This window comes from Aspergillus versicolor (genome assembly GCF_001890125.1).
Source record: "Aspergillus versicolor CBS 583.65 unplaced genomic scaffold ASPVEscaffold_2, whole genome shotgun sequence".
NCBI lineage: Eukaryota > Fungi > Ascomycota > Eurotiomycetes > Eurotiales > Aspergillaceae > Aspergillus > Aspergillus versicolor.
In genome coordinates, this window is record NW_024467525.1 from 4328628 (window position 1) to 4355019 (window position 26392).

At 51.1% G+C, this 26392-nt stretch overlaps 13 protein-coding genes across 13 annotated transcripts; 4 read left to right on the top strand and 9 right to left on the bottom strand.

Moving 5' to 3' along the window:
- Positions 1–70: 70 nt before the first annotated feature.
- Positions 71–1660, bottom strand: ASPVEDRAFT_26301 (uncharacterized protein; the record flags this gene model as incomplete). The annotated part of the gene is made up of 5 exons (XM_040809884.1): positions 71–310; positions 359–781; positions 829–1035; positions 1084–1534; positions 1584–1660. The coding sequence occupies 5 exons, from the start codon at positions 1658–1660 to the stop codon at positions 71–73; spliced, it is 1398 nt and encodes a 465-aa protein (XP_040665252.1).
- Positions 1661–2369: 709 nt separating this feature from the next.
- ASPVEDRAFT_81102 (uncharacterized protein) lies at positions 2370–3846 on the bottom strand (the record flags this gene model as incomplete). The annotated part of the gene is made up of 2 exons (XM_040816971.1): positions 2370–3394; positions 3447–3846. 2 exons carry the CDS (start codon positions 3844–3846, stop codon positions 2370–2372), a joined length of 1425 nt encoding a protein of 474 aa, XP_040665253.1.
- A 704-nt stretch (positions 3847–4550) lies between these two features.
- On the bottom strand, positions 4551–6073 carry ASPVEDRAFT_81103 (Zn(II)2Cys6 transcription factor; the record flags this gene model as incomplete). The annotated part of the gene is made up of 3 exons (XM_040816972.1): positions 4551–5006; positions 5059–5851; positions 5901–6073. 3 exons carry the CDS (start codon positions 6071–6073, stop codon positions 4551–4553), a joined length of 1422 nt encoding a protein of 473 aa, XP_040665254.1.
- Positions 6074–6210: 137 nt separating this feature from the next.
- On the bottom strand, positions 6211–8116 carry ASPVEDRAFT_81104 (uncharacterized protein; the record flags this gene model as incomplete). Its single annotated transcript, XM_040816973.1, has 2 exons — positions 6211–8013; positions 8057–8116. 2 exons carry the CDS (start codon positions 8114–8116, stop codon positions 6211–6213), a joined length of 1863 nt encoding a protein of 620 aa, XP_040665255.1.
- Positions 7834–9430, bottom strand: ASPVEDRAFT_38902 (SDR family NAD(P)-dependent oxidoreductase). The gene is made up of 6 exons (XM_040811795.1): positions 9224–9430; positions 9031–9169; positions 8907–8984; positions 8781–8862; positions 8057–8734; positions 7834–8013 (listed from the first exon to the last, which is right to left on the bottom strand). Exons 1-5 carry the CDS (start codon positions 9327–9329, stop codon positions 8309–8311), a joined length of 831 nt encoding a protein of 276 aa, XP_040665256.1. The 5' UTR covers positions 9330–9430; the 3' UTR covers positions 7834–8013; positions 8057–8308.
- A 305-nt stretch (positions 9431–9735) lies between these two features.
- Positions 9736–11214, bottom strand: ASPVEDRAFT_50927 (uncharacterized protein; the record flags this gene model as incomplete). The annotated part of the gene is made up of 5 exons (XM_040814398.1): positions 9736–10410; positions 10458–10603; positions 10656–10830; positions 10877–10906; positions 11203–11214. 5 exons carry the CDS (start codon positions 11212–11214, stop codon positions 9736–9738), a joined length of 1038 nt encoding a protein of 345 aa, XP_040665257.1.
- Positions 11215–11339: 125 nt separating this feature from the next.
- ASPVEDRAFT_187697 (polysaccharide deacetylase family protein) lies at positions 11340–12400 on the top strand (the record flags this gene model as incomplete). Its single annotated transcript, XM_040809008.1, has 4 exons — positions 11340–11406; positions 11459–11653; positions 11701–11881; positions 11927–12400. Exons 1-4 carry the CDS (start codon positions 11351–11353, stop codon positions 12398–12400), a joined length of 906 nt encoding a protein of 301 aa, XP_040665258.1. The 5' UTR covers positions 11340–11350.
- On the bottom strand, positions 12001–14159 carry ASPVEDRAFT_38904 (uncharacterized protein). Its single transcript, XM_040811796.1, has 8 exons — positions 14118–14159; positions 13873–14058; positions 13559–13794; positions 13474–13513; positions 13361–13428; positions 12938–13311; positions 12826–12890; positions 12001–12779 (listed from the first exon to the last, which is right to left on the bottom strand). Exons 3-8 carry the CDS (start codon positions 13730–13732, stop codon positions 12448–12450), a joined length of 1053 nt encoding a protein of 350 aa, XP_040665259.1. The 5' UTR covers positions 13733–13794; positions 13873–14058; positions 14118–14159; the 3' UTR covers positions 12001–12447.
- ASPVEDRAFT_38907 (uncharacterized protein) lies at positions 13823–17455 on the bottom strand. Its single transcript, XM_040811797.1, has 2 exons — positions 14471–17455; positions 13823–14425 (listed from the first exon to the last, which is right to left on the bottom strand). The coding sequence occupies exons 1-2, from the start codon at positions 17275–17277 to the stop codon at positions 14158–14160; spliced, it is 3075 nt and encodes a 1024-aa protein (XP_040665260.1). The 5' UTR covers positions 17278–17455; the 3' UTR covers positions 13823–14157.
- Positions 17456–18519: 1064 nt separating this feature from the next.
- Positions 18520–20049, top strand: ASPVEDRAFT_50930 (uncharacterized protein; the record flags this gene model as incomplete). Its single annotated transcript, XM_040814399.1, has 4 exons — positions 18520–18651; positions 18707–18987; positions 19033–19379; positions 19424–20049. 4 exons carry the CDS (start codon positions 18520–18522, stop codon positions 20047–20049), a joined length of 1386 nt encoding a protein of 461 aa, XP_040665261.1.
- A 703-nt stretch (positions 20050–20752) lies between these two features.
- On the top strand, positions 20753–23125 carry ASPVEDRAFT_163496 (uncharacterized protein). The gene is made up of 3 exons (XM_040808616.1): positions 20753–21705; positions 21753–21906; positions 21965–23125. Exons 1-3 carry the CDS (start codon positions 21163–21165, stop codon positions 22921–22923), a joined length of 1656 nt encoding a protein of 551 aa, XP_040665262.1. The 5' UTR covers positions 20753–21162; the 3' UTR covers positions 22924–23125.
- Positions 23103–23669, bottom strand: ASPVEDRAFT_148566 (uncharacterized protein). Its single transcript, XM_040808167.1, has 2 exons — positions 23482–23669; positions 23103–23431 (listed from the first exon to the last, which is right to left on the bottom strand). Exons 1-2 carry the CDS (start codon positions 23661–23663, stop codon positions 23164–23166), a joined length of 450 nt encoding a protein of 149 aa, XP_040665263.1. The 5' UTR covers positions 23664–23669; the 3' UTR covers positions 23103–23163.
- A 1164-nt stretch (positions 23670–24833) lies between these two features.
- On the top strand, positions 24834–26302 carry ASPVEDRAFT_81113 (uncharacterized protein; the record flags this gene model as incomplete). The annotated part of the gene is made up of 2 exons (XM_040816974.1): positions 24834–26040; positions 26097–26302. The coding sequence occupies 2 exons, from the start codon at positions 24834–24836 to the stop codon at positions 26300–26302; spliced, it is 1413 nt and encodes a 470-aa protein (XP_040665264.1).
- Positions 26303–26392: the final 90 nt, after the last annotated feature.

Consider the following 26392-nt stretch of genomic DNA (forward strand, 5'->3'; position numbering starts at 1 on the left):
CAGATTTACTAGTCAGCAAATTTACTAGTCAGATAAGCCTGAAATGCAAGAATTATGAGATTATTAAATATCAGGTCGAGTCAGCCTTCTCTCCGTGTTCAGCAAGAACATGCTTTGGAATAACCACGCCGTCCTCGCCATTGAAATACTCTGTATCTTTAATATGAAACGCCGCAATAAACGCAAAGATCAGCACGCCACTTGTATAAAACGCAAAAATCACAGCCGCCTCTTTCATATACGGCACTTTGATCGAGTCGACCCCGAAACATATCGCCTCTCCAGCGCCGAGGAAACCGCGGAACACGCCCTAATCGGTTGTTAATTACCAGCAGATGGCATTGATTCGGTCACGTACTGCATAATTAGCCGACTTGGTCGGCGAGTTCGTCAACGCGCCCAGGAAGTACAACACGATATACTGCCACAGCGACCCCGTCACCCAGTTCAGCACGAACAGGACCAGGATCGGCCAGAACTCCGGCTCTGTCCAGTCGAGCCCTACCCCTGGAGGAGCGTGACGGTCGTAGTTTCGCACTCGGATGATTTCCCATACCCAGGCGGCGATGAGAGGGATGCCGACCATGCCCAGGCCGAGGAAGGCTCGCGTCCGGCGGTTCCAGTTCTTGTTGTCGAGGACTTTCTGTAGCAGGATGCCGCAGGGGACCTGGATTACCACTGCGATGAAGGATAGTAGGCAGCGAGTGCGCAGGTTGTTGCGGTAGGCATTCACTGACCCGCCGTAGACGAGGAAGCACTCTGCTGGGAGGAAGGCGGGGATCTACTACATTGTCAGTATACGTGCTGATAGGAAACTTGGGTACTGACCATGACGAGCAATTTCCAGTCTTTGAATATCTCCAAGTTTGCCTTTAGCTCGTCGACGAAGCCGCGTGGTTTGAGGGTGGCTACTTGTGTGCCGTCGTCACGGATGACTCGAGAGGCAGGCATTAATAGAAATGCAGCGCATGCTCCGACGCCCATCATCACCATGAAGACGATGTATACAGCTGATGGAACACCGGTGGCTTCATTCTATACTCTAGTTAGCCGCAGTACCGGATATAGTCGATGTCAACTTACGGAATTTCTATTGATCAACAACGGGATGATACCCCCGATAATAGAGCCCACAGCCTGTAGGTTAACCGACATGGTGATGTACATCCCCCGGTCCTGCTCCTCGGAGTAGGACATTGCGATGGACCCCATAGTGACGAAGATAAGACCAGCTGATATCCCAATTGCGACACCCGCAAAGATCGGAAAGCCGCTTTTCCCCGTATGGTCGAAGTACATCAGACTGCCGACGTAGATGATGTACCCGATCACGCCCAGACATGCTGTGATCGCGGGCCCGACGGTGTTGAGGACTGTACCCCCGAATGAGGCGGAGAAGAACCAGACCGTGCAGAGGGTTGCGTTGACGACTTGGACTGTTTGTGCGGAGTTGGGTTTGCCTCCTCCTGCGCCGAGGAGGTTCAGTGAGACGTATAGACCGGCTGTTACACCGACTAGACTGCCGATGAGGACGCTGGTATCTGTTAGTTACTCGGTCGGAGCAGGGCTAGAGAAGAGGATACTTTTGCCAGTAGGGAGAGTTGAGTCGCAACTCCGGTAGGAAGGGGAGCTTGATGCCCCGTTCATAGTATCGGGTCATTTTATGTCTGTTCATGTAGTCGCATGATCAAGCTTGGAAGGCCACTTTGTAGGTGATATCGCGACCGACATATATATTGGGGTCCGAAGATAGACCGCGCCCCTACTCGTCAGGGAACACTTCCCGCGTGCTAAAGTTGGTACGTTATCAATTTAGGTTAGTTCCCTGATAGGATACACGGGAAATGCGCTGATCTCCGGCTTTTTCAGTTGCTATCTAGCTATCATTTGGAGGGTATTGCGCGTATCTCCGGTGGTTGGCCTGTGCTGGGCCCGCTATCTGCGCTCATCGCCGAATATTCATGCGGGGTACGGGGTATGGGAATCCCTTCATGACCGGGCTGATCAATTGGAGCATCGTCGAAGGTTCCAGCGGAAGCTGAGTTGCGTGAGCTTGGTCTCTCGGCCCATTACCTTCTAATCTCTTAGATCCCTTTCTCGATTGCCTCCAGGAAAACTTCCTAGTTGGACCTTGCAGCACGGAAGACCATCGCACCTTGGACTTAGGTTCTTGGTTAGAAAATTGACAGAGTCATATTCAGTTTAGTGGACTAGCTAGTACAATGCATAAGTGGCCGAAGCCTAGATCAGTATATGTTTTTTCACCTAGATATATATAACCAATTCCATTCATGATACGTGTTCGATTACCTACACGCTCGCTTAAAGCGCGAGCGCCGCCAGCTGCAAGCAGGGATACCAAGGAGTTCCTACACAGTGGATAGCCACTCCTTCCATTCTGATAACGAAGTAAGACCTCGGATAAACCGACGGGCGAAAGAAGGCGGACACAGCGTCTGGCACACGCTGCAAGTCTCGGATTCATGTTGCAGGCCCCAGTCCACTGGCACGCTGTTGCCAAAGTGTCGGGAAAAGTCACAGTATGAACGCGGCCTCAACAGATGCGTGCTCCAGACCAAGCTGAGGGGATCCATGATATCTGTTTGGGGAGCAGAACGTCGTGACGACCCCTTGCTTTGCTCTCGCAGAAAGTGAGTGTATAGGCTCTCTATCTGCGATAAGTCGAGACAATCCGCACTCTGCAGTGTTGATGCTGACTTTGACACTCTCATTACAGCTGTATGCAGATCACAGGAAGAGGTTCCAACATATTGATAGTGCTCGAAGATATTATGAAGCAGGGGTAGAGATTGGCCCTCGGCTGCCTCAGTGCTGGCCTGGATTATTTGGGTTATATTTGGGAATAGATTAGTCGGGCGTGTTTCCTCTAGTAACAGGTCCACTAGAGGCTGTTTTAGAAGCCCGTCTGTCGTTTCATTGGGAGCCAAGCCATTGTCGACACTCCAGCAGGTCCCCGGCAAGGGGATGTTTGTCTCCAGGAGTAGATGTAAATCCCGGCGGAGCTTCTGAGCGAGAAGAGCGTCTTTTCGTAGGATAAACTTGCACCATTGGCACACTTGTAAGAATCCATCATCTGCTAGTCCTTTGCCGCGCCGCGTCGTCCACGGCACAGCGGTCTGTTTCTGACACCGGAAGCATTCGATAGGAAGGTTTTCAGGGTCATTAACATTGTCCCATGCCAGCTTTGTCATATTTTCGAACTGCAGCCGGCAGGGCTCGGGACACGAATATTCAAAGTTATCCGGGTCTATATATTGTGAGGCCAGCTGAAGGGGAAATCCTCCGTTCCATAGTGCCATCTTTTGATGACGAAAACAATCCTCCCCGAAGGCTTTGGTATGTAGTGCCAGCGCATGGAGGACCATCAAAACATCTGTCCTATCCGAGTTAGTTGGGGAGATTGGACCCGCGTCCAGAATACATACCTAATGGAGGCATCTGATCCCCCGTCCAGGTCCATCCGCCATGCGGCCCGTACGACTTTTCTAATAACTGATTCGAACCGGGCCCTGGAGTGCCAGTCACTGATAAACGAGTCCACCAAATAGAAAATCGATGGATAGCCCGCGAGACATAGATTGACCACCGACTTTCCTCCGCCGCGGACTGCCGAGCTATCGGGTCTAGTCCGTTTTTGATTTCATGGACATACTCGGTCTTGAAGAGGCCTTTTGTCTTCAAGACCGTCTGCTTCAAGTTCAAGAAACATCGGAGCAGCTGTATATGTTGCTGGCACTCCTGCGCAGGCACGATTGGTGCCGCCTTCTGCAGTAAAGGCGTGGCCTCGGTGAATGTCTTGGTCCCCGGTCTCTCGCGGTCAAGCATGATGCTGCTGCTGTTTGTGGTCGCGAGACGGAAGGACAAGGTCTGACGGTGTCGATAGTTCTCAGACAAGGTTGCAAAGTCTAGCCTGGTCTTTCCTAGCTGCGTGATTTTTGTTTTTGTGTGGAAGCCTTAGGATATGACGACACCTGTCCATTTGCGTTTCAACTCCTGCATGTCCCAAGTCCTCTTCGTCGTTCGCTGATCGTCACTCTCGAGGTTCACTCCACATTGACATATTTAACCAATGGCTACAGAGTACAGAACGAACCGAGACACATTCTCGCCCCCCAGTAAGCACTAGCCGATCGGTTGTGCCGGCTAAGGGAGCTCCGATGCTTGACCATATTGTGATATCGATATCGAGCATCCCTATCTTCCATACCGAACGTCTCAGGCTGTGATGTTAGTTCGTATACCATTCGGGATATTGCTTTACTCAACACGGCTCGGAAAATGACACATAGGAAGCCCTGGTGAAGGATAATATCTGGCGGCTGGTGCCATGTCCATCGTCTCAGTACAGATGTATAAGAAATATGCACCCACACTCGCGGCCCCATAAATATCGTTCAGTCTTTTGACTAAAAATCCACAGTCTGCGCTAGCAAGTCAAAATCCCAACCAGTGGCACAAATATCCAAGTCAAATGAACCCATAACAAATATGCAGACAAGTATAGTTTACAAAATCCCAACTATTGAACATCACCTCGATGCGAAGGATTCCAGCGATTGCTTCAGTGCACTCGCACTGGGCCATGTCCGTGAACACTGCTCAAGGAATACTAGACAACGGCCGTAAGCCTGAACAGCAGGGCCAGACCCCTTCCACGCCGTGGAGATGACCACACCGGCCCTATATGCCCATTGCGGACTTAGGAAGGTCCGAATATAATGCGGCTGACCATAAGCTTCGATCAGACGCGCTGCGGCTTCGTTGTCGTTTGGGGAGAGAAGTAGCCGCGTTTCATATGCAGTGGCAAGAACATTGGTATTCCGGTCAATGGTAATTTCCTCGAGATATTTGATACGACTAGACAATTCCTCGGACAAGGAGGCTACAGCTTCCTCGTCATCTGGGTTGGAACGAAAGCGGGATTGCATTCGATACAAGTCGCAGAGCGTGTCTTGTATAGAAGTATCCGACCGATACTCACGACGCTGTATTCTAATTAGCACATTTTGGACAGTAGAAGTACAGAGAGCCAATTACCGGTTCTGGCAATAGTGCCGGCCTATCCAATGTCGTAGCAACCTGGTTCTCAATGCAATATGTTACCCTGTAAAGCTGCTGTATTCTACCCTCGTCGCTCCTAGCCTGTTTATCGCTGGCATGTAGTTCCATTGCGAGCCTCACCGCGAGCCCAATGAGCTGTTCGCAATTCCCCTGCTGTGGACTGAATAGGCTATGCAATGTGGCTAGTATAACTGCCTGCAGCGTGGGAATACTAATGTCCGTAGCAGCCTTGTCAAATAGAACCAAGGCTCGCCTGTGGCATTCGTCGGCTAATACACGATAGGACTGTCGTTGATCTGTACTAATATTATCAATGATATCGCGGCTGGCTATTGAGTGGACTAGATCGAGCGTGAAGAGCTGTCGAGCGTCCAGCGAATCGAGGTCGCGATCGATGAGCCAGTTGGATGAGAGAAACGGCAAGGATTCTTCGATTACGGGGTACACAGGCTGGATGTTGTCCATGTAGATCATCATGAGATACCAGTGGACATCCTGGTTGATGTCACTATTCAACTTCTCCTCGACTTCTAGCGGAGGCGGAGCCAGAGTTGTAGTCTCTGCAGTATCATTCACGACAGACAAGGGCCACGATAAACAGGACCTGTTCCCAATATATCGACTTGTCTGTAAGCCACATCTGCTTGAAGTGCGCCGAGAATCTGAGGAGGGTGAACAGGTGAGAGATCCCCCAGAAGATTCCCGGCCTGTGCGGGCAGCCAGTTCACCGCGCTTCTCCTTCAGACGAGATATAAGTGTCGCGACATATCTATCAATACTTCATTAGAAGATCAATTGGCATTGGCTTAGTGACTCACGCTCGGGGCTGGTTTTGCTGCAGGACATGGTCGAAGAAGACACACTCCGCGCCCGCTTTGGAGCAGTTCTGGCACGAGGGCAGCTGTGTGTCGCATCGGCGGCGATTTAGTCTGCATCTGCAGCATGCAGGAAGTGAGCTTAGTAGCTCCTCCAGATCTTGTGAATGCGCCATTGTTGCATCCATGTCAAGACACTAGACGTTGAGTTGGAGAAAGTCCAGAACGTCGGGAGAAGCCGGCTACACGTGATACGCTGTTTGAGAAGAGTATAAATGAATTATATTGATCAATCCAAGACTGATACATGAATCTACTCTAGGCTAAACCCAAACTCGGCAGTCCAATCCATGGGCACAGTATAGGCACCAGCCGATTCCTGATCCCATATCCCCGGGGCAAAGAGTGGCTCGAAGTTGGCGTTATCCAGCTGCCGTTCAGAGATGAGGGTCGGATCAGCCTCAAACGTTACGCCGTCATATAGAGGATCTTGAGATATATTCCTCGCCTTCTGCACGGTGTAATCAATATATTCCCGCTTCACCGGTGCAACGAGTCTCTCGAATTCCTCGAGACACCGGGATGCACCGGGCCACCGCTCAGCAATTGTTGCAAATAGTCGTGAGAAACACGCAATGAAGCCTTCAACGTCATTCAACGTGTATGAAGCCGAGATGGTTTCTTTGCATCGCTGCAGCGAGCGCATGAAGACAATCCCAGCTGCGAATGTGTGGTGGCATGGATGGAAGACGTATTTGCTGTTGCCGAATCCCAGATTGGAGTATTGCTGCCAGTAGCCTTCTGCGACGCCGACGCCGGCCAGGAATGCTTTCATTAGATTTGTAGGGGTTGGCTCGGGGATTCGTGGGCTGGGGCGAAATAGGGTAACTATGATGTAGTTGCGCGCGATATCAGCATATAGAGACATCTCTTCCCATTGAGAAATCATGGTGGAATCAGTATTCAGTGAAGCAGACCAGTGGATCTCCTGATGCCAGTGGTTTATTCTGGACTCGATCTCATCCATCCATGATTCAAGAGATGTAGATACCGGGTCCCCAGATGGAAAAAGAACAGAGATGATTTCGGCCTCGATCAGCCGAAATTGCCAGATCCATCGACAGCAGAATTTGGTTGCCGGTCCATCCAAGTCAATTCCAGACGCCGATATAGAGCTGTCGTCTACTTTTGTTGGAAAAGGCACATTAATCTCTGTACTGAAGAGCAGAGAAGGCCGTAGCAGCGCTGCGGAAATGGCGATTTCCATCTCGTATGTGCACCAGAAGACCCTTCGCCGGATATCCTTTGATAGAGCATCGACAGTTTGGTCAAGGCTTTCACGATGGAGGCCCAAGTCAATGCATGCCTGTGTTGCAAATCCAGACAGGAGCCATAGGTTTGCAGCAGATGGGTCGAGATACGTATACTGCACTAGTAACAGAAGAGACTGCAGTCCAGCAATATCGTTCGTGTAGACCGGTCGGATCTGTTGCATCGCTTCTTTGAAAAGAGCTCTCGCAATGGAGTTTGCCCGGACCTGTTGTGTTCGTGCAGCAGTGGTCAGAGATATAGCCATGATGAGGCTGACAACATAGATCTCCCGCGGTGTTGGCAAGGATTGAGATGCTGGATGGAAGATGGCATTGAAGTACGCCACCAGGTCGGCGGAATAGAAGATTGGATAGATGGGAACAACCCTGGTCATATAATTATGGAACAGAAAGTCCGCTACCGATATGGGAATCGTCAGCAACGCACTCGAGGGCTGGCAGTTCGGCTCAGGATCAAACTCGGATTGAACATTGCTGTCGTTGGAATCGGCTGTGTCTGTAGTAGATGGCAAGCGTGTCCCTGCAACAGCACATGGTACCAGAGGAACTTTAGACATAAGTCCCAAGAAGGATGGAGTCATATCTTTGATGACCTTCTCTACGAGCTCCGTACTGCACCCGTCATTCCTCGCTGTCTCTTCGCACAGGGCCTCTGTTTTGGCCAGCTCTTCTTCCAGGAACAGGACTATTGACCGGGGAACTGTTCTCTCGCTGGAAGCCCCTGATGCTACACAGGGAGTGCCGGCTTCGGTGCATTTTGAGCAACTGGGAGTGGCACCATCGCACTGACATGTTATTCCAGCCCATCGACGTGGTGGTAGCACTTACCATGACCTTTCGCGTACGACATCGCGCACAGGCGACTGCTCGCCGTCGCACTCGTGGCATCGTATTCGTAGATATACTTGACGTAATAGGACTGAAGACTTGAAATGGGTAGTTAATGTCTTATCATCGATGCTCAGTACCCCGCGTTCCAAAGTTCTCCAACTCCACCCACTATCTTGCTACACTATATTCTGCTGTCATCGAGGAGCCAGCGCATTGTGGTTATATAACTTCAATATTCATTTATATACATCAAGCCTGGCCAGAGCTTAGGCCGCCGTCCACCACAATATCCGCCCCTGTGGTATACGCAGCAGCATCGGTCAGCAAGCACGCCACAATGCCTTTCAGATCCCCCCTAGTCCCCACACGCTGCAGTGGAGGCGTGCTATTAAACGATTTCCACAGATTGGGATCTTTCCGTGTCGCATCCAGGATCATTTCGGTGGCAATAAAACCGGGCGAGACCGAGTTGACTCGGATCCCAAATTGGGCCAGTTCCACGGCCAGCGATCTAGTTAGAGATATTATTGCTCCTTTGGAAGCAGAGTAAACTGCCATATTTCGTGATGGGGTTGCACCGTGTGCAGCCGTCGACCCAAGCATCACTATACTCCCCTGGTTCTGCTTGCGTATGTATTCGGCGGCCAGCTGTGCACAGAGAATGCTTCCCATGACCTGCAGAGTAAGTATCCTTATTCAGGGCAATGGAACTATCACGTACGTTGACATTTAGCACCTTCATGCTTTCCTCCCATTCATGGTGGAGAAACGGCTTGTCTAGAACGATTCCTGCAGCAGTGACGCTGGAGAGGTTAGTCTCATAGTGGTACATATCTGCCGTTCATACCAGTTATCAATACGGCCAAAGTCATCGTTGATTCTCTCAAACACTGTCGTCAGATCGTCAGGCTTGGTCACGTCGGTCCTTAAAGCCAGTTAGCGAAAGCATATATTTCATCTGGGGACCATACCTGTAGTACTTCACTCGCACACCCAAACCCTCCCAGCTCTTGAAATCCTCGCTAGGCTCGAGAATGTCCAGAATTGCAACATCGCTGCCCAATTCTGCTGCTCCCCTGGCGAGTCCAAGGCCAATACCTCTTGCGGCACCTATACTGTTATTTAATCTTTCAAAGGATAGAATGTTTCAAAGATGCAATGTACCTGTGACGACAGTGACCTTTCCCTTCAGGGACATCAAATCCAGCACACTCCTCGCTTTATACTCCTCCGGATCGGAAATTGATTCAAGGCGGGTGAATTCGTTCATGTTGATAAATTAAATCGCTTTCTTTCTGGGCTGGGTTGGTGTCGATAGGCGTATCTTATGTTACAACAGTATCTCAAATGTCCCCTGGAATCTGGAACTGTACCATGATCAGAGCTTACAACATTTCCCCGCACTCGACGAGACTGTTTTACTTATCTCGGCTGCTTCATGTCTGTGCGCGCATCTCCGACGGTTATCTGCCGATCACGGAGGTGAGCGCTCAAGAACAGTGGCCAATGCGTAGTTTCTCCATCTGAACGGAGAGACTCTCGGCAGATCAAGGCGCCTCTATTGAAGGTTGACTCTAACTAGTCTCAAGCCGATTATAGAGGTCTAGAAACAGTATACGGAGTGGTATTCCAATCAAATACATTTGTATACTATTGTCAAACCTGTTAAAGCTATACTAAAATGACAGGTTCAATTTGACAGCCTTGGTATCGCCTGCAATCGGTCTTCCCTCTCTCACAACCGCAGTCTTCCTGTCAAGGTCCATCGTGATGTTGAACAAGGTCGCGAAATCACTTGCGCCCTCTTGAACCCGACTTATCGAGCACGGGTAATTCGTCTCATCTTCAAACAGGCCACCAAATGCTGCCCACGACATCTCTTTCGTCTGGAGAACATTCTTTCCCATCGTCTCCGTTCGAAGCGGGGAGTCCTCCAGCCATTTAGGCTCGTCAACATTCGGATGATGGAGGATCAGATGGTTGGAATGGGCAATAAAGCCATGCTCATTCAAGGGCAGTCTGGCAAACGTTGTAGAGGTAAACTCCAGACCAATGGCCGTTGTGGCATCGCCAACAAGAATATACGCTGAGCTGGCCATACCGGCTTTCTCGAGCGAATTTGCTGCTGCTTCCGCAGAGCTGCTTTCCAGGGCAAGTCGCAGCCCTAGATGTGAGGGAAGACCGTTTCTATTAAGGCCCCTGGCCCGGATTGCGTTGAAGCAAACACCGACTCCTACCGAGTTGAATCCTATCTTTCCAATAATGCCTGCCTCTGTGACCATATGGATCGAGGGTAGTCCCTCTTGGATAATTGTGAGCTGGACAAGATTCGATATCTGATCCTCCATCCACTGTTGATATCAGCATGACTCTATTTAAATCTGGTTGTGAGACGTACATCCCAGTTTTGACCGATATATGAATATCCAGCCCCTCGGCAGTACAGACTAGTACAGCCATCGCTAAACCGTCCAAAGACGATCTCGGAGCGCACATTCAGCGCAATGATATCGAGGATATCGCGACCAGCTCCTTCGGCAACACCTGTACCCTTGTTATTATGTCTCCAGGATATATAGTATAACGTGTTTTCTACCTTTCAGTTCCTCATAATAGCGCGGCCATTTTGCTTGTATGAGTTGGGCGAATTCGCTGGCCTGTGCTTGTACCTGTGGCCAGTCTAGTCCACTTTTCTGCACAAATAACCCTGCGTAAAAAGTAATTCCGCGGGCGATTTCTTCTTTTGAACCTTGGCCATGTGTGTACCCGATCTGTAAATTAGCGTCGTGATTTGGTTATGGGCAGGGGTGGAAGTACCGCGTATGGGGTGCCGGAACAGACGATTTGCTTCATTGTCGCCGAGTCTAGCTGATTACTGAGTTGACTGAAACTGCGGAGTAAAATACTTGGATACTTGGTTTATGTATAAACACGCTGGGGACATCCCCTTGCCCCATCATAGGTTATGACTGCCGACTCGGAGATACGCGCAGCATCACGGACATCAGCGACAGCAACACCAAGTCTGATTGGAGACAGGAGAACCACTCCGATGCTCTCCTATCTTTCTCCCCACCGCTGCTGATCAATAAATGTTCTCCGCGTCGACTGATTCGTCCAGGGGTCGGCGATGGGCGCATCACTTGGAGGTGCATGCGGGGAACCTGGACGATATGCGAGCATTCATCCATTATCCAGGCTGGCTCGGCCGATAAATATGGGACTGTCCCATTCACTCAATCCCCTCTCTGTGTAGTAACGAAATCTTTCGCAAAATTTCAAGTAGACAAAATGGTAAAGCGAGTCCTGGTTGGCTATGGCATTGACGTCGATGCCGTGAGTGGGTGGTATGTATTCAAGCTCTTGCAATGAACATGGAATGTCATACTGACTGTATAGGATCAACACCTGCTCAGGTGCACGTGCCGGACCAACCGACGTATCTCGAGGTATCTTTGGCGCAACGGTTGGAATCGATCGCATCCTGAAATTGCTGGACAAGTACGATATCAAAGCAACGTGGTTCGTCCCAGGACACTCGGTGGAATCGTTTCCGGGCCAGCTGAAGAAAGTCCGCGACGGTGGACATGAGATGTTTGTGACCGTTACTCTTGTTGTATAGACGGGTGCTCATATTATAGTGGTTTACATGGATACTGCCACGAGTTTGTTGCTACCCTGGGCGAGCAGCAGCAGCGCGATGTGATGGGCAAGTCAATTGACGTCCTTACGAAATTCACTGGCAAGAAGCCCAGAGGATGGACTGCACCGGCGTGGGACACTTCGAAGCAGACAATCAAGGTTCTCGAGGAGTTTGGCATCGTGAGTATTCCTGCCAGTGCTGGGGTCTATGGCTAACAAAGCCAGGAATATGACCATTCCTTCATGCACCATGACTGTCAGCCCTACTACGTCCCCAACGGCGAGGAAAGCTGGAAAGAAACAGACGTCAAAAACGCCGCCTCGACCTGGATGGAGCCCATGTCCAAGCTCACTCCCAGCAAAATCGTGGAGATCCCAGCAAACTGGCACCTGGACGACTGGCCTCCTTTCGTGGTCAGCTTCAAGGCACATACTGCTCAGGGATATGTAAGCCCTGATGTTATTGAGAATCTGTGGAAGAAGCAGTTTGATTACTGCTATCGCGAGTACGACACGTTCATCTTCCCCATGACTATCCATCCGCAGGTTAGTGGCAAGCCGCAGGTTATCCTGATGCATGAGAACATCATCGAGTATATCAATTCGCATGAGGGTGTGGAGTGGGTGACGATGGAGCAGATGGTGGATGAATTCAAGAATGGGAAGATTCCGGGGGCGGTTGTGGAGGGGGGTGTTTAAAGCAGTTTCCTATATACCAACTTTAGTTATACAATATCTCATTCAGTTCACTTGGGCGTTTCCAAAGTAGAGTCATTTTGAACAATCTCCCTATCCAACAACCCTCCCCTGGAATCAACCGTCTCGATATCAACGGTATTCGTATAGCTGTCATCCGCCGTCGTAACCTCCAACTGAACGTTCCTCTTCTGTCTGATCGCCTTGTCAAAGTGATACCTGTACCAGGTGCGCCGTCCATCGACTGATTCCTCAGAAGGCCGCATGCCCGTCAGGCGACGGAATGCCTTGGCTACCGGTTTATACATGATCGGCAGGTTGGCACAGAGTATTCCACCGAGTGGTTCCCAGGCCGACATGATAAGAAGTGGGGGCATTTTCCCTGTGCGTTGTTAGACAGAATACTCGATCAGACGGCGTAGACTTACATGGAGTGTTCCCTCCACATTCAGTTTTAACAAATGTGACGCGCGCGATGCTCAGACCGCAAGTTCTATGATCATGTCAACATCTTGCCAGTAGTAATAACGGGGTACATACGCCAAACCGATAGAGAAAACAAAGCCCAGGCCGATTTTCTTCCTCGTGGATATCCGCAGCCTCGAGATGATCGGGAGTGGAAGCACAAAGATCCACACATCTGCAATAAGGTTGAAGTAGTTATTGAACTGGCCGAATGCGCATATGTCGATGCAGGTGCCTTGCACGGCGTCATCCCAGAATTTCCGGACGGGCTGGCATATCCCTGCAAGCACGAATTCCATGGCGAGCAGCCACATGAATACAACCGTGCCGGTGAGGAGGATGATTCTGTGAAATGTGACAGAGGGGAAGGCCCGGTGGTATAGGGCCAGCACGGACAGCTTAGTGGTGACGATGCCGACATGGTACATGTAGCTGAGGATGTAGTCGCCCTTGAAAAGCACATTAGCAACTAAGGGCATACGATTGTGATCACTGTACCAGCATGATCATTTTGAGCATCTCGTCTGAGACGACTTCGCGGTGTCTCCCCAGTCCATACTGCGGTCCTACGGTGGTTAGCTGACTGAATAATATCTCCTTTACCGGCGTACCAAGCACCATGGCAACTATGCAGTAGGCAACATTGATGGTCTATCCCAGCATTAGCAGTGTCTGGGCATAGAGTACCATGCGTACCGTAGTCAGAAGCATCAGATAGTCGTCATAGGCCAGCCGTGTTCGATGATGGCGATACTCAGCCCATATCCGCACGCTCGTGGAGACGATTGCGATTGGAATAGGGAGCGCATAGGCAATGTAGATACCAACCGCCTTGGACTGGGCCAGGTATTCAGGGCTTTTGTCGGTCATTCAGTTTGCTACCTATTACAGCGTTAAGACTATAGTCGCAACCCGGCCGTCGTGAAGGTACGCTGCCATAAATAAATACAGTCAGTCAGTGCTGGGATGTTTTTTCTTTGTTTGAACTCTACAATTAAACTCCGACATACAAAGAACTGGGCCATGTCTTCATGCCGCAACTAGCTAGCTCGTCATGAACCACGGTTTGCCCTCGGAAATGTCACTCGAGGCCAGCGAACGCCGTCCTGGTGATCATCACTAGTCGGTGGTTCATGAAGTCTGGTTCAGCCCGTTGTCACAGCTTGGTGGTCTATCTACGTCGAGTGGTTCCTATGCTTGTCAAAGTGTCAGTTCTTTGGTACTGCATCTATGTTCTTTTTAAGGTCTAGACTACATCTGGTGTGACCGGGTTCTTTAATGCTGATTGTGGTGTATCACTGACTAGCACGATTGTGCTGCATGTGCGCCCTGACCAGATGCCCTGCAGCCAGCGCAGCGCAGAGTGATAATTCAGCTGCCAATGTCCCTGCGGCGATGACTCGAGCCAGCTGACGAGCGTTCTCTCCTGGATTATCGGAGTTGGCACCACGAACACCAAGAATGTCGAGCATCGCGCGTTGAGGCCCTAATGTAGTCCCGCCGCCTATCGTGCCGACTTCAATGGACGGCATCGAAACAGATATTTGCAGGGAGCCGCGGACGCTATCCAGTCAATAAGAAGTCTAACTAAAGAGGTTGGTAACTCACTTCTTCATAATGGTGATACAGTTGGCGCTCTCGACTACCTGCGCCGGATCCTGGCCTGTCGCGATGTACATGGCAGCAACAATGTTAGCTGCATGGGAGTTAAACCCTCCAATCGACCCAGCCATGGCTGATCCGATTAAGTTCTTGTCTGTATTAAGCGCGACCAGAGATTCCACGTCTGTCTTGAGGACACTCTTCACAATCTCCGCTGGAATCGTTGCCTGTGCGACAACGCTCTTTCCACGGCCGTCAATCCAGTTAATCGCAGCGGGCTTCTTGTCGCTGCAGTAGTTCGCGCTGAGAGATATGATATCCATGTCCTCGAATCCATTCTCGCGCATCGTGTTCAGTGCGTGCTCGACGCCCTTTGAGATCATGTTCATCCCCATTGCGTCGCCCGTGCTGGCCTTGAAGCGGATATACAGGTTCGTTCCAGCCATGGCTGTTTTCATTGACTCTAGACGTCCGTATCGAGTGGTTGAGTTGAATGCCTTCTTCATACTATCCTGGCCGGTCTCCGAGTCAAGCCATTTCTTCGCATGTGCTGTTCGATCTAGACTCTCGAATGCAACGCAGGGACCACGCGTCATTCCATCTGCTGTTAAAACGGTCTTGACGCCTCCTCCCGCGTTGATTGCTTTACTGCCTCGCATGACTCCTGCAACGAGAACCCCTTCTGTTGTGGCCATAGGAAGGAAATAGCTCTTGTTGTCGATGGTAAGTGGACCGGCAAGTCCAACAGGGACAGGCATGTATCCGACGACGTTTTCACAGCAAACTCCAAAAACACGAGACCAGTCGTATTGTTCATATGGCAGCTCTGAGACTTCGAGCGATTGTGTGAGATCGATTGTGGCTTGGGTTCGGGAGACGATGTTTCGGCGGATCTTGACGGCGCGGGTGAAATCTTTCAAGGTCTTCTCGAGGGCGTGTAGAGGAAGCTTTCCGCCTAGTGAGAGACCGATAACTTCCTCGTCTGTGAGGTCTTGAGAACGGCCGTTTTTGAGTATCATTTGACAGTCAGCTTCAGTGCGGGCTGGCTGTATAACTGCGGATTGAGTCTTCGGTACGGACTTGCTCGGATGAGTATAGTCAGTAGATGATTCTGGTTTAAACCGTTTCTGTGGACTTTCCAGCTTCGAAGCAGCTTTCTTCTCATTATTACCACTGGCTGCAGTATCCTTATCCTTCACTCCGCATCGCGCAGCAGCAAAAAGCCGTCCATTCAACGCCACGCTGATAACCAGCGCAACAAGAACGCACTTCACCAGCACGGGTTCTTCGAGGCTTTTCAGCAGGCTATCAACACCGTATGTCTGAAACTCTTTGTCCTCCATCAATTCGAATTGAACTGGCGGAAGGACAGATACAAGCGTTGCTTGCTCAGTGAGAGTGGCTTTGTCCAATATCGCCTTGAGATTGGTATGAAGACCCGAAAATGGTCTGGAGTCAGACCTGGACAGACTTGGAGAACCGGTCGTTATGCGAAATGGAATCATGGTCATGTTCAGGATATTCACCAGAACAAAGGCAGCCACCATCCCCAGTTTGAACTTGCTGATATGAGTCCGGGATAGCTGCTGCCCGAACACCGTCATGCAGCTGTCCTCGCGGGCCTTGGGACGGTGCTCTTTGCCGCTGGTCTGGATTCGGATGATCTCGAGCTTCATGCAGAGGATAGCAGTGTAGAACGAGAAGAGGTTGATGCAGTCGAAGAAGAGAATCCAGGCTGCGAGGAAGCAGAACTGGCGGAGTGCAGGGTCGACGCTGAATATAGAACCGGCTAGGAGGACGGCAACCTCGAGCGCATAGTGCTTGACAATACTCGGTCCCTCTTGTTTGATGGACTTGTCGATGGCGGTTTGGATGATACTGGACGGGCCCGTCTCTTTCCCAGTAGTAGCATGTCTTAGGACTGCCTGGGTAAATCTGACAGGATTCTCAAAGCCAATAACGACAACAAGGAAAGGGAGACCCTCTGATAACAGCGCAAGATTGATATGCACACCAAGCCTGGTCGTAGTAAACAGAGCGAATAGGAAAGCAAACGTCGACGAGATCAGGACACCGGCGAAGAGCCAGAATCGGGAGCCCATGCGGTACATGCTGAGGAAGAGCGATGCGAATGTCAAATGCATCGCGATATAGGCCGCAGCCATGATCGCGATATCCAGAGGAGCGGCGTGGTTGAAGAGATATACCAACTCCGTCCATTTGTCGCGTGCGAATTGTACAATTCCCCGTCGGGGGCCTCCCTCCTGTGTTTGTATAGCCCATTTATATCCCTCGAATTGTTCCTCGGAGCTTGCTGCTGGGGATTTATGTAAAAGGTCGAGGAACTCGTGTACGTCGCGCTGAGCAACGGAAAACGCCAGCGATTGTTTGTGGGTGGAGGCCAACGGATCTGGCCTTGACGGTAACCGGTCGACGGAGAGATGATCGGGCAGGGAGATGGTAGGAGTATCACTAGATAAAACATGTCCAAATTCAAGCGTAACTAGGGCACGGTGGTCCACTCCCTCGCCCGCGTCCCTGCTCCTGCTGGACCATTGCCACGCGGTCTCGGGACCAGCATAGAATTGCCGTGGGATTTCCAGCTGGTAGCCTTGTTTCGAAACGTCGAGGGAGTTCTCAAGCAAGGCAACGTATGCGGAGCTCACGAGGAGGGAGATGAGACCGATTGTGTGGACCGGGCGTGCGGAGGCAATGCGGGACAGTCGCTGGGGAAGAGAGACAATCTGTTCACGGAGCCAGGATTTGGAATTGGCCTCGTCCTTGTGCCCTGGGGATATTGTATCGGTTGCCATTGCTGAGGTGGATGAGAGGCAATTACACGCCGCACGGGGACTCCAGGTATCTATACCCCAGAAACCAAACAAGCTCACGCAGAATCTGTCACGGTGGCTAGGCATCCATGATTTCCCCCTTGTCGCATTGGAGAACCGGAGATCATCGCGGGCTGGAGGGTGGCTGTGCAGACTAGCCAGTTGAAATCACAAGCATGGGTGAACATGTTGCACAATGCCGGCTAGAAAGATGCCGCATCCTGAGATGAGAGGGCATATCTAACAAATACAATGGGAATGTTTCTCGATCAATTTTGTCCTCGGTGTTTGCAGTGTTCTTAAACCGTGGATAATATTACGCACCCTCTGGATACCGATCTTCTCCCAATTGGACCTCAGAACCGAAGGACCAAGGGGTTTGAGCGTGCCTCAGGTCTAGAATTAAGATAGAACTAAGACACCCTCGTTCTGGACCGAAGACTCAGGGTTATTCAGTGCTATGTTAACCAGTCCTCACAACCTGAGACCCAAAGCAATAAGGCAATAAGGCAATAAGGCAATGCTGTCGACAGAATGGCCGCCAAGAACCGGCTTACTTAATCATCACTATCCTACCTAATCTCAAGCACTTATTCGATTTCGAGCGTCTCTTTGCCTGTATTAAGACTCTAGTTTTGTTTGTTTCCTGTTCAATTCATTTCTAGACGCGAATAGTATCCACAGAATGACTTACAGTCGTGTAGTCCGCAAACGTTCCTTCTGCGGTTAGGGTTTCGTCACGTCCCGTCAATAGTTATATATATATACTGGCAGCCGACCTTTCTTAGCACATATCAAATAACTCTACACATTTCTATTTTATAATCGCTACGAATAACGTCCAATTTCAAGAAAGTCTACAATATACTCAACATTTACGAATATGGCGCTTGCTAGTAGCACTGTTATGTCGGCCGAGAATCATTGTATACCATCCCAGTGGAGCATGGCGTGCTCGAAACAAATCCTTGATAGGACAAGCAGCCACGTCCAGATTAAGTCTCGGCAGAAGTCCGGTATTCTGCGTCTGCCAGAATCTGTTACAGCGATATGATAGGTAGTCTATACTGGCATAATGGAGTTCTGCATGCACGGACGGTTGCGGCTGCAGAAGCACGAAACATCAACCAGCATGTCGCGATGATAACGAGCCTTGACGTGCTCTGCTAGAATGATAAAAGTGCGATCTGCCCGGCTGGACAGGTTTTGACAGTCTAATCGACTATGGCCTTCCAGCATGTATCCCGGTTCTACCGGTCGTGTCTGTTCCAGATCATCATCGTTGGGCTGGTCGCCTTCTGCGAGCCTGGGATTTGGACGGCCTTGAACAATCTGGGAGCAGGGGGAAATGCCAAAGTGAGTAGTCACTGTCATTAGTACTCAATTCTCGGAATATCACTAATGAAGGCAGCCCTACTTGAACAATGCTGCCAATGCGCTGACCTTTGGACTCATGTCCGTGGGCTGCTTTCTGGCTGGCGGCGTTTCCAACAAGATTACTGCGAAGTGGGCGTTGTTTATCGGAGCGGCGTTCTACACGCCATATGCAGCCGGTCTGTACTGCAACAATCGTTATGGGAATGAATGGTTTCTCCTGCTTGGAGCTGCGCTTTGCGGCGTTGGAGCCTCACTGCTCTGGGCCAGTGAGGGCGCGATTGCAGTTGGATATCCGGAGGAAGAGAAGCGAGGACGGTAAGACAATGTTCACCACTTGCTACTTCATTACTGACGTCTTAGATATGTCGCCATCTGGATGGGCATCCGGCAGATGGGACCGCTGGTCGGTGGTGCGATATCGCTCGCGATCAATGTCAAGACGGCCCATACCGGCAAGGTCTCGTACACGACATATCTCGGTCTCGTCGCTATTTCTGCTCTTGGTGCACCGTTTGCCCTTTTGCTGTCTCAGCCGCAAGATGTGATCAGAAGCAACGGCACCAAAATCCCGTACATGAAGAGGACGAGCGTTGCGATTGAGTCGCGCGCGATCTGGAAGCAGCTCAAGAACAAGTACATGCTGCTCCTGATCCCCGTTTTCCTGGCCGGCCAGTTTGGTTCGACGTATCAGGGGAATTATTTGACGAGTAAGCCTTCAAGTCCCAGTATTAAATGTCGCTAACAGCAGCAGCATACTTCACCGTCCGCTCGAGGGCTCTCGCGTCGTTCCTAACAGCCGTGGTCGGCGCCCTAGCGAACATGCTAACAGGCATAGTCCTCGACCTGAAATTTGTCTCCCGAGAGACCCGGTCTAAGCTCGTCTACATCGTCGTCCTCGTCTTCGTTACCGCAGCCTGGACCTGGAACGCGATCGTGCAGACAAAGCTCTCGCGCATGGCAGAGCCACCATCCTTCGACCTGGGCGATGGGCCCTTCTTCAACTCTGCCTTCACCGTGTACATGTTCTTCAAGTTCTTCTATGAGGTCCTCCAGACGTATATCTACTGGCTTATGGCGGAGATCAAGGGCGCTCAAGCAGACGGCGACATTGCGAGGACGACTGGGATCTTGCGCTCGTGGGAGTCAATCGGCAGCACGATTGCCTATGCGGTCGGCGCGACGCATTGGCCGAACATGAACCAGATGATTCTGGGCTTTTCGCTCTGGGGGGTCACCATCCCGTTCACCTTGCTTGCGGTGTTTGGCAATTGGAATCGTTCGACGATCGAGGACGAGGACAGGGAGGCAGGTGGCGGCAGTAGCGGCAGTAGCGTCCAGGAACAGTCGGTCATTGTGAATTCGCAGGGCAAGGATTAGATCAGATCTATGGAAGTTATTCAAGCCAGACGATGTGGCGAATCTGGCGAGTCTTCCACTGCTCCGACATGTTGTGCGATAGATATCGTCCTGTCGAGAATTCCCGACCGTATAACCGCGGGGACAATTGCTATTATCGAGTATCGGATGGCAAACAGCTACATTTCTAGGCATTCTATACAATGATACAATACTGCATATGCATGCGGAAGCTCGTGGGGCAACCCAGGGACATGACAGCAGAGTGATATCATGGACATTCGAAGGGATTCCACCTGTCGCTGCTTATAATTTGGAGCCCGGAATAATACATAATCAGCTGCACTCGATAACAATCGATAAGACATAATGGGCCTACATTACTCGTAGTCTCGTGCGGTGGGCATAAGACTTATGCGTAGATCCACCGATTCCACAGCGATCGGCTGGCGAATTATACAGACCACGAAAAATCTGACTCGGTCGCATGATATCATTCCCCTGGTCGCGCAAGGAACTGGCTCAATAGTCCAATGCGTCTGGATCTGTGAAAGTCGAGGGCCTGCTATGCTGGATTCCTAGACAGCAAGGGATGCCACCACCACCACCACCACCAAGACTCGCCTTAGGGCAACCAAGCCTTCGCCGAGCGCTTATTTCCTTATCTAAGCTCCGTGCCCTCTCGCCATTTGTTAAGAAGCTGTGGCAACCTCGGCAGTGGCTCGGGATGCCGACAGCCTCGATGGCGATCATGACGTTACTGTGGATGAGCAGCCGGATCTTCGGCCTCTCATACTCAGCAAAGATTCGGCAACTAGGAACAGTCTAGCGCTGTGGATCGCCGCCCGATCACTGCAGCAGACTGCTGGCCAAACCGGTTCTAAGCTTACTGGGCACGAACCTGGGTCGGAGCATTGCGGTGCAGCGAGTGGACCCTCCAAAAACCGGTATTGACAACATACTAAGAGTTTTTCTATGGAGTTTGAAACCCACCCAGAGGTCGGACTAACGTCGGTGCAGGTTCTGGGCAGAAATTGGACTCTTATAAACCCCAGGACCAGGGACACCTCATCCCGACGTAGTCTTTCTCTCCTTTCTTGACTCCCTTTGCTCGCTGCATCCCCACGAACAATCATGGCGGAACCCGACCAACGCGAGGTTCAACAGGCCCTCGAGGCCCATCATAAACCACCGTCTGAAAAGGGCGGAGACCCCGACAACGGGGGTACTGCCGACGCGCCCATCATCCCCAGTATGGGGGTTGAGAAGGCTGAACAGGAGAACGCGGGCAAGGAGGACGTGCGCCCCGATGGGAAGCGCGAATTGAAGGAGTACGAGTGCTACGAGAAGCTCGGATACTGCTGGCCGCGGTGGAAGAAGTGGTCTTATCTTGCTGCGGTCGCCTTCGTGCAGGTGTCCATGAACTTCAACACCTCTGTCTTCCCCAATGCCGTGAAGCCGCTGGCTGAGCACTTCCATATCAGCGAGCAGCACGCCCGTACTGGTCAGATGGCCTACCTGGTGGCATACTCCATTGGGTGTGAGCTGTGGGCCCCGTGGAGTGAGGAATTTGGGCGCTGGCCTATCCTCCAGCTCTCCATGTTCCTGATCAACATCTGGCAGATTCCCTGTGCGCTGGCTCCTAACTGGGGAACCATTGTCGTCTGCCGTGCTTTGGTATGCATCCTTGCTCGTTAATAGGCGAATTCTGCTAATGTAGACAGGGTGGTATTTCTACTGCTGGTGGCAGTGTCACGCTTGGTTTGATTGCCGATATCTACGAGAAGGAGACGCAGCAGTTCCCTCTCGCCTTCATCGTCTTGTCTTCCTGCATTGGAACCAGTATCGGTGGTGTCATCGGTGGTCCCATTCAGCGCTGTACGTCCTGCCCCCGCTTGCGCCTGTTGAAAAATGCATCAGTAGCTAATATAACTAGTCCTCGAGTGGGAATGGTTCTTCTGGATCCAGCTCATCTTCGGCGCCGTCACCCAAGCCATCATCTTCTTCATGCCGGAGAGTCGATCAACCATCATCATGGATAAGGAGGCCAAGCGCATGCGCAAGTCCGGCGAAGACCCCAACGTCTACGGGCCCAACGAGCTGAAGAAGCCCCGTGTGTCGGCCAAGGAGGCATTCAATATCTGGATCCGACCCTTCCACATGCTGCTCACCGAGCCCATTGTCTTCTGTCTCTCCCTGCTGTCCGGTTTCTCCGATGCCCTCATCTTCATCTTCCTCGAGAGTTTCCCCCTCGTTTACAAGCAGGGCTGGGGCTTCGGTACCCTCGCCATCGCCTGGGCCATCATCCCGATCAACCTGGCCTACTTCCTCACCTACTTCTCCTACTGGCCGTGGTTCTGGCGCGACATGCAACTCCGAAAGCGCATCGAAGACGACGATATGCTCCCCGAGCGCCGTCTGAAATGGCTCCTGTGGCTCGCGCCCCTCGAGCCCATTGGCCTGATGGGCTTCGCTTGGACATCCTTCGGTAAAGAGCGGAACATCCCCTGGATCGCATCGATGATCTTCTCGACGTGCGTCGGTATAGCAAACTACGCCATCTACCTGTCCTCGGTCGACTACATGGTCGCCGCCTACGGTGTCTACTCTGCTTCCGCGACCGGTGGTAATGCCTTCGCTCGCGATCTGCTGGCTGGTGTGTCTGCGATGTATGCCACGCCTATGTACAAGAATATCGGTGACAAGTGGCACACCCAGTATGCGTCTACCGTGCTGGCCTGTCTGTCGTGTGTTGTTGTGGCGCCGATTTACGTCTTCTACTGGAAGGGCCCGCAGATCCGTTCGAAGAGTAAGTTCGCTCAGGCTCTTGCTGCCGAGAATAAGACGAACCAGGGAAGGAGGATTAGTAGGATGGAGAGCCAGCAGTGGGCTTAGATACGAGCATTATCATATGAGCTGATGATATGATGTGGTGTGTTAAATATTATATCATGTACCTATACCCTGATATCTGTACATATGGATCGGCATCTGCGGTGTTGGATGGTCATTATGATGGCATTGCTATATTGGAACTGTTTTAATGTTTTATTGAATTATAACTAGACTTATGGCTAGAATATGCTTAACAATTTTCCCTGTACAGCTTACTTAGTACTACATGTGTAGACCAAACTAAATCGGCGACGCAACAACGCCACCACGAACAACCTTGCACTCGGTGTCAGTGCCAGGAGTCTCGCCAGGAGACTGGCAGACATAAGCAGGGTCGACTCCGTGGGAGTTCAGGTTCGCTTCGCCAATGACAGTCCCGGCCTCGGTGGTGCGGCTGATCTGGAGGTTGTAGCTCTCGAAGTTGGCAATGCCGGCAGGGAATCGAAACTGGAAGCTTGTGTCGCTGCACTTGTACCAGAGGGAGGGCTTGTCGAGCTCGCCGATGACCCTGTCCACGCCTGTTAGATTGGTTGCTAGAGTATGGATATGGGCACGTACCAGGCGGTTGAGCAGGTGGTGCTGCCGCCATAGTCCAGGTCCCTAACGGAGAAGTCGGTGCGGGCAGTCTTGGACTCCGTGAGGGTTTGGACAGTAAGAGGCCCAAGTGCGAAACCGAGTTCAGCACTGGCGGAGGCGGCGATGGCCAGGATCGTGGCAGATACAGCAGCGAAGGACTTCATTTTGATGATTTAATGGGTTCTTGGTTCGACTTTGGAGCTGAGTACTACTCATTTATATACCTTCTACTAAGCTAATTTTAGGTCTCTAGGCGGCCTAGTGTAGAGCTTGCGAGGGTGTCTTTCATCGCGACGATCATGCGCTGTTCAAGCGTGGCTGCAATCCCTGTGGCGTTTATTGGGACGCCTTAGACGCAGCACTGCCCAGATGGCCACTGAGACAATCCATTTATGGTTTTAGGCGCCCAGAAGAATGTCTTCTTGCATGTCCAAGCTGTTAAGGTTGAGGGCTCGAGGCCAGATGCAGCGCAGCGTAGATCCTCTTGGGGCTAAGCGCTGGCCTGGTATAGACCCAACCGTAATAGTGCTTAGATGTCATTCATAAATTCGGGTGATTTACACCAGATGTATGCTTTCAGGTACGCCTCCGGGGCTGCGGAGGCTCCAGGGCTTGGAACATATCCATTCCCACATAGCTTCGGTGGGGGGGGGGGGGGGGGGTCTACTCGACCCCCGTAATTGTAAGAGGGAACCTAGCCACCACACCGCGAGAAATTAAAAATAATAGTTCCCTCCAACATGTGGCTGCTGTAAGCTCCGCATGAGAATTCCTAGTTGCAAGACGGCCAAGTCACAAACATTTTGTATCGTGTATCCGAGTTGATTCGCTGGAACGGATGAGACCTGGAGGATGAGTTGTGTTTGCCTTGAAGACGAGGTTTAGTTGGACATCGAAAGGGAGGCACGAAATATGGAAGCACGTAGCATTCCATTCTTGGTGCTTTGGTATTTATGCAATTCTCCAAGCTCCGGTGCGTCTACACGGTATATTCCAGTGTAACGGCTGTTCTGTTTTTCAACTGACCTATGGACAACGGGACCCTCGGGCCCTCGCTATAATGTCCTGGGCGCTGGAAGAAGAGGCGAGGGATTTGGCTTCAGCCCTAGAAGTCTATCAGACAGGAAAAGGGGGTACAGCATTCCTCAAGGGCCACGGCATGTGCTACAGGAGGGTCGAGATCGTCCGCATTCGGTGTCGGCCGCATTAGGATTACAAAGGAGTGAAGACATAACAGACGTCATAGACTTTCAAAACTGATTGTTACACAAGAATATCCATGCTATTTGTAGCGAATGCGGGAACGCTAAATTCATGGCCATTGTGACATGAAGATGGCCACTGATGGCGACGCCTCCGGGGCTCCCGGAAGCCAAGCGGAACAGTCCATGGTAGAGCCCATGATCGTCAGGGTCATAGAATTGGCAGGTCATCACAAGCAGGACAACAAGGAATTACTGGTTTATTTTGCGGATGGTCTCAAGGAGATTGCTTTGACGGTGATGAGTGCGGATGGGGAGAAGCCTGGGAATCCAATGCTGAGCCTGGCAAGACAATATTATCAGCAGGCTACTACACTTGGGGGCATCTTGAATTGCGATCGGTATTTCAGCGACCTTCCGCAAAGTCATAATCTGTCCTCTCATACCAATTGCAAAGCCCAGTGCAAGACGACAATCGAGCAAAGGTGGATCTTGCTTTGGAGCGAGGCCTTGCATAACTGCCCAGGCCCGGACTTATTTGAACCGCACTTGAGTCCGCTATTCAGCAGCTTTGACTTCGGACTAGACAAGATGCCGCGATATCTGTTTCGGACCTATGATCGGAAAAGCTTCGGACGCAGCGACGAGGACGTGATGGTATCGCCGGCGAGTAAAGATGGACTGCTCAACAGCAAACTCGATATCTTCAGTCTCAATAAAGACCTTGCGATGTCCATCGTTGACAGGCATATGAACCCCTGGTTCGTGAAAGACTACTGGAGACAGCCGCCGGATAATTTTATGTCCTGGACTTCGTCTCTGCTATATGCCGTTCAGTACGCCCTGTACCGGCGCTATCACCACGGCTGCACCTCAGAGGAGATCAAGATCTGTGTCGTTGATACGACTGCGTTCCAAAAGGGTCAGTTTATCCACGCGAAGCGGCTGCTGAAGGCATATTATGATCGGGTGAAACGGGTTGATATGCGGCAAAGCTTTAGCACTCGCCTTCTTGTTTACATTTACCAAAATGGAGAGTTCCTATCGCAAGGCGCGCTTTCTCATCGAGGGAAATCCTGTGTGATGTCCCTGGCAGGGTTGGAAAAGTCGGGCTTGTATTCACTGTATCCGGAGCTGGCGATTCTAGAAGGCCAGTCCAAATGGGCTGTTACAACAGCACACCTTCGCAAGCTATGGACGGAGCAACATGTTTCGACCTACGAAGAGCTCGAGACAGCGCTTCTGTTGGCAAGGGCGTGTTTTGTGGGCTTTGATGTCTTGGATCTAGCCATTATGATCTTGTCTTTCAGGAGGCGCAAATTTAAGCATGCCACATATGGTAAGAAACTCTTGTTCTTATATACGCATATTCGATTTCTAACGATCAGGCTCCAGCAAGGAGTGAGAAGTCTTCTCAAGGGTCTGAGAGAGACATACCTGATTGGGGGCGTAAGCCACAGGAGGTTCGGCAATACCTGGCTGCCTTGGACGTACTCGAGCCAATGCCACAGGAGTCCAAGGAGTCAACAGTGAAAACATGCCGAGAAACGGACAGACCTACCCTACAGGTACTCCTAAAATGTTTCTTAGTTACGTCTTAATGAGAAAAGCGAATGTCTTCATAGAGCCCCGATACCTTCCATCGGGTGAACGCGGCATGGACAATGTTTACATGTCAAATTAAAACAACG

Bases quoted from the DNA above. Each gene is read 5' to 3' on its own strand.
- ASPVEDRAFT_38902 (XM_040811795.1), bottom strand. From the start codon at position 9,329: ATGAACGAATTCACCCGCCTTGAATCAATTTCCGATCCGGAGGAGTAT. The intron at 8,863-8,906 runs GTATGAACGGCA...TAACCTCTCCAG, and splicing joins TTTGGCCGTATTGATAACTG to CGTCACTGCTGCAGGAATCG. The intron at 8,735-8,780 runs GTACGTGATAGT...CTTACTCTGCAG, and splicing joins TGAAGGTGCTAAATGTCAAC to GTCATGGGAAGCATTCTCTG.
- ASPVEDRAFT_38904 (XM_040811796.1), bottom strand. From the start codon at position 13,732: ATGACCGACAAAAGCCCTGAATACCTGGCCCAGTCCAAGGCGGTTGGT. The intron at 12,891-12,937 runs GTATGTACCCCG...ACATGATCATAG, and splicing joins GTTTTCTCTATCGGTTTGGC to AACTTGCGGTCTGAGCATCG. The intron at 12,780-12,825 runs GTAAGTCTACGC...AACAACGCACAG, and splicing joins ATGTGGAGGGAACACTCCAT to GGAAAATGCCCCCACTTCTT.
- ASPVEDRAFT_38907 (XM_040811797.1), bottom strand. From the start codon at position 17,277: ATGGCAACCGATACAATATCCCCAGGGCACAAGGACGAGGCCAATTCC. The intron at 14,426-14,470 runs GTGAGTTACCAA...TTGACTGGATAG, and splicing joins TGTATCACCATTATGAAGAA to CGTCCGCGGCTCCCTGCAAA.
- ASPVEDRAFT_163496 (XM_040808616.1), top strand. From the start codon at position 21,163: ATGGCGGAACCCGACCAACGCGAGGTTCAACAGGCCCTCGAGGCCCAT. The intron at 21,706-21,752 runs GTATGCATCCTT...TAATGTAGACAG, and splicing joins TTGTCGTCTGCCGTGCTTTG to GGTGGTATTTCTACTGCTGG. The intron at 21,907-21,964 runs GTACGTCCTGCC...TAATATAACTAG, and splicing joins CGGTGGTCCCATTCAGCGCT to TCCTCGAGTGGGAATGGTTC.
- ASPVEDRAFT_148566 (XM_040808167.1), bottom strand. From the start codon at position 23,663: ATGAAGTCCTTCGCTGCTGTATCTGCCACGATCCTGGCCATCGCCGCC. The intron at 23,432-23,481 runs GTACGTGCCCAT...AGGCGTGGACAG, and splicing joins ACCACCTGCTCAACCGCCTG to GGTCATCGGCGAGCTCGACA.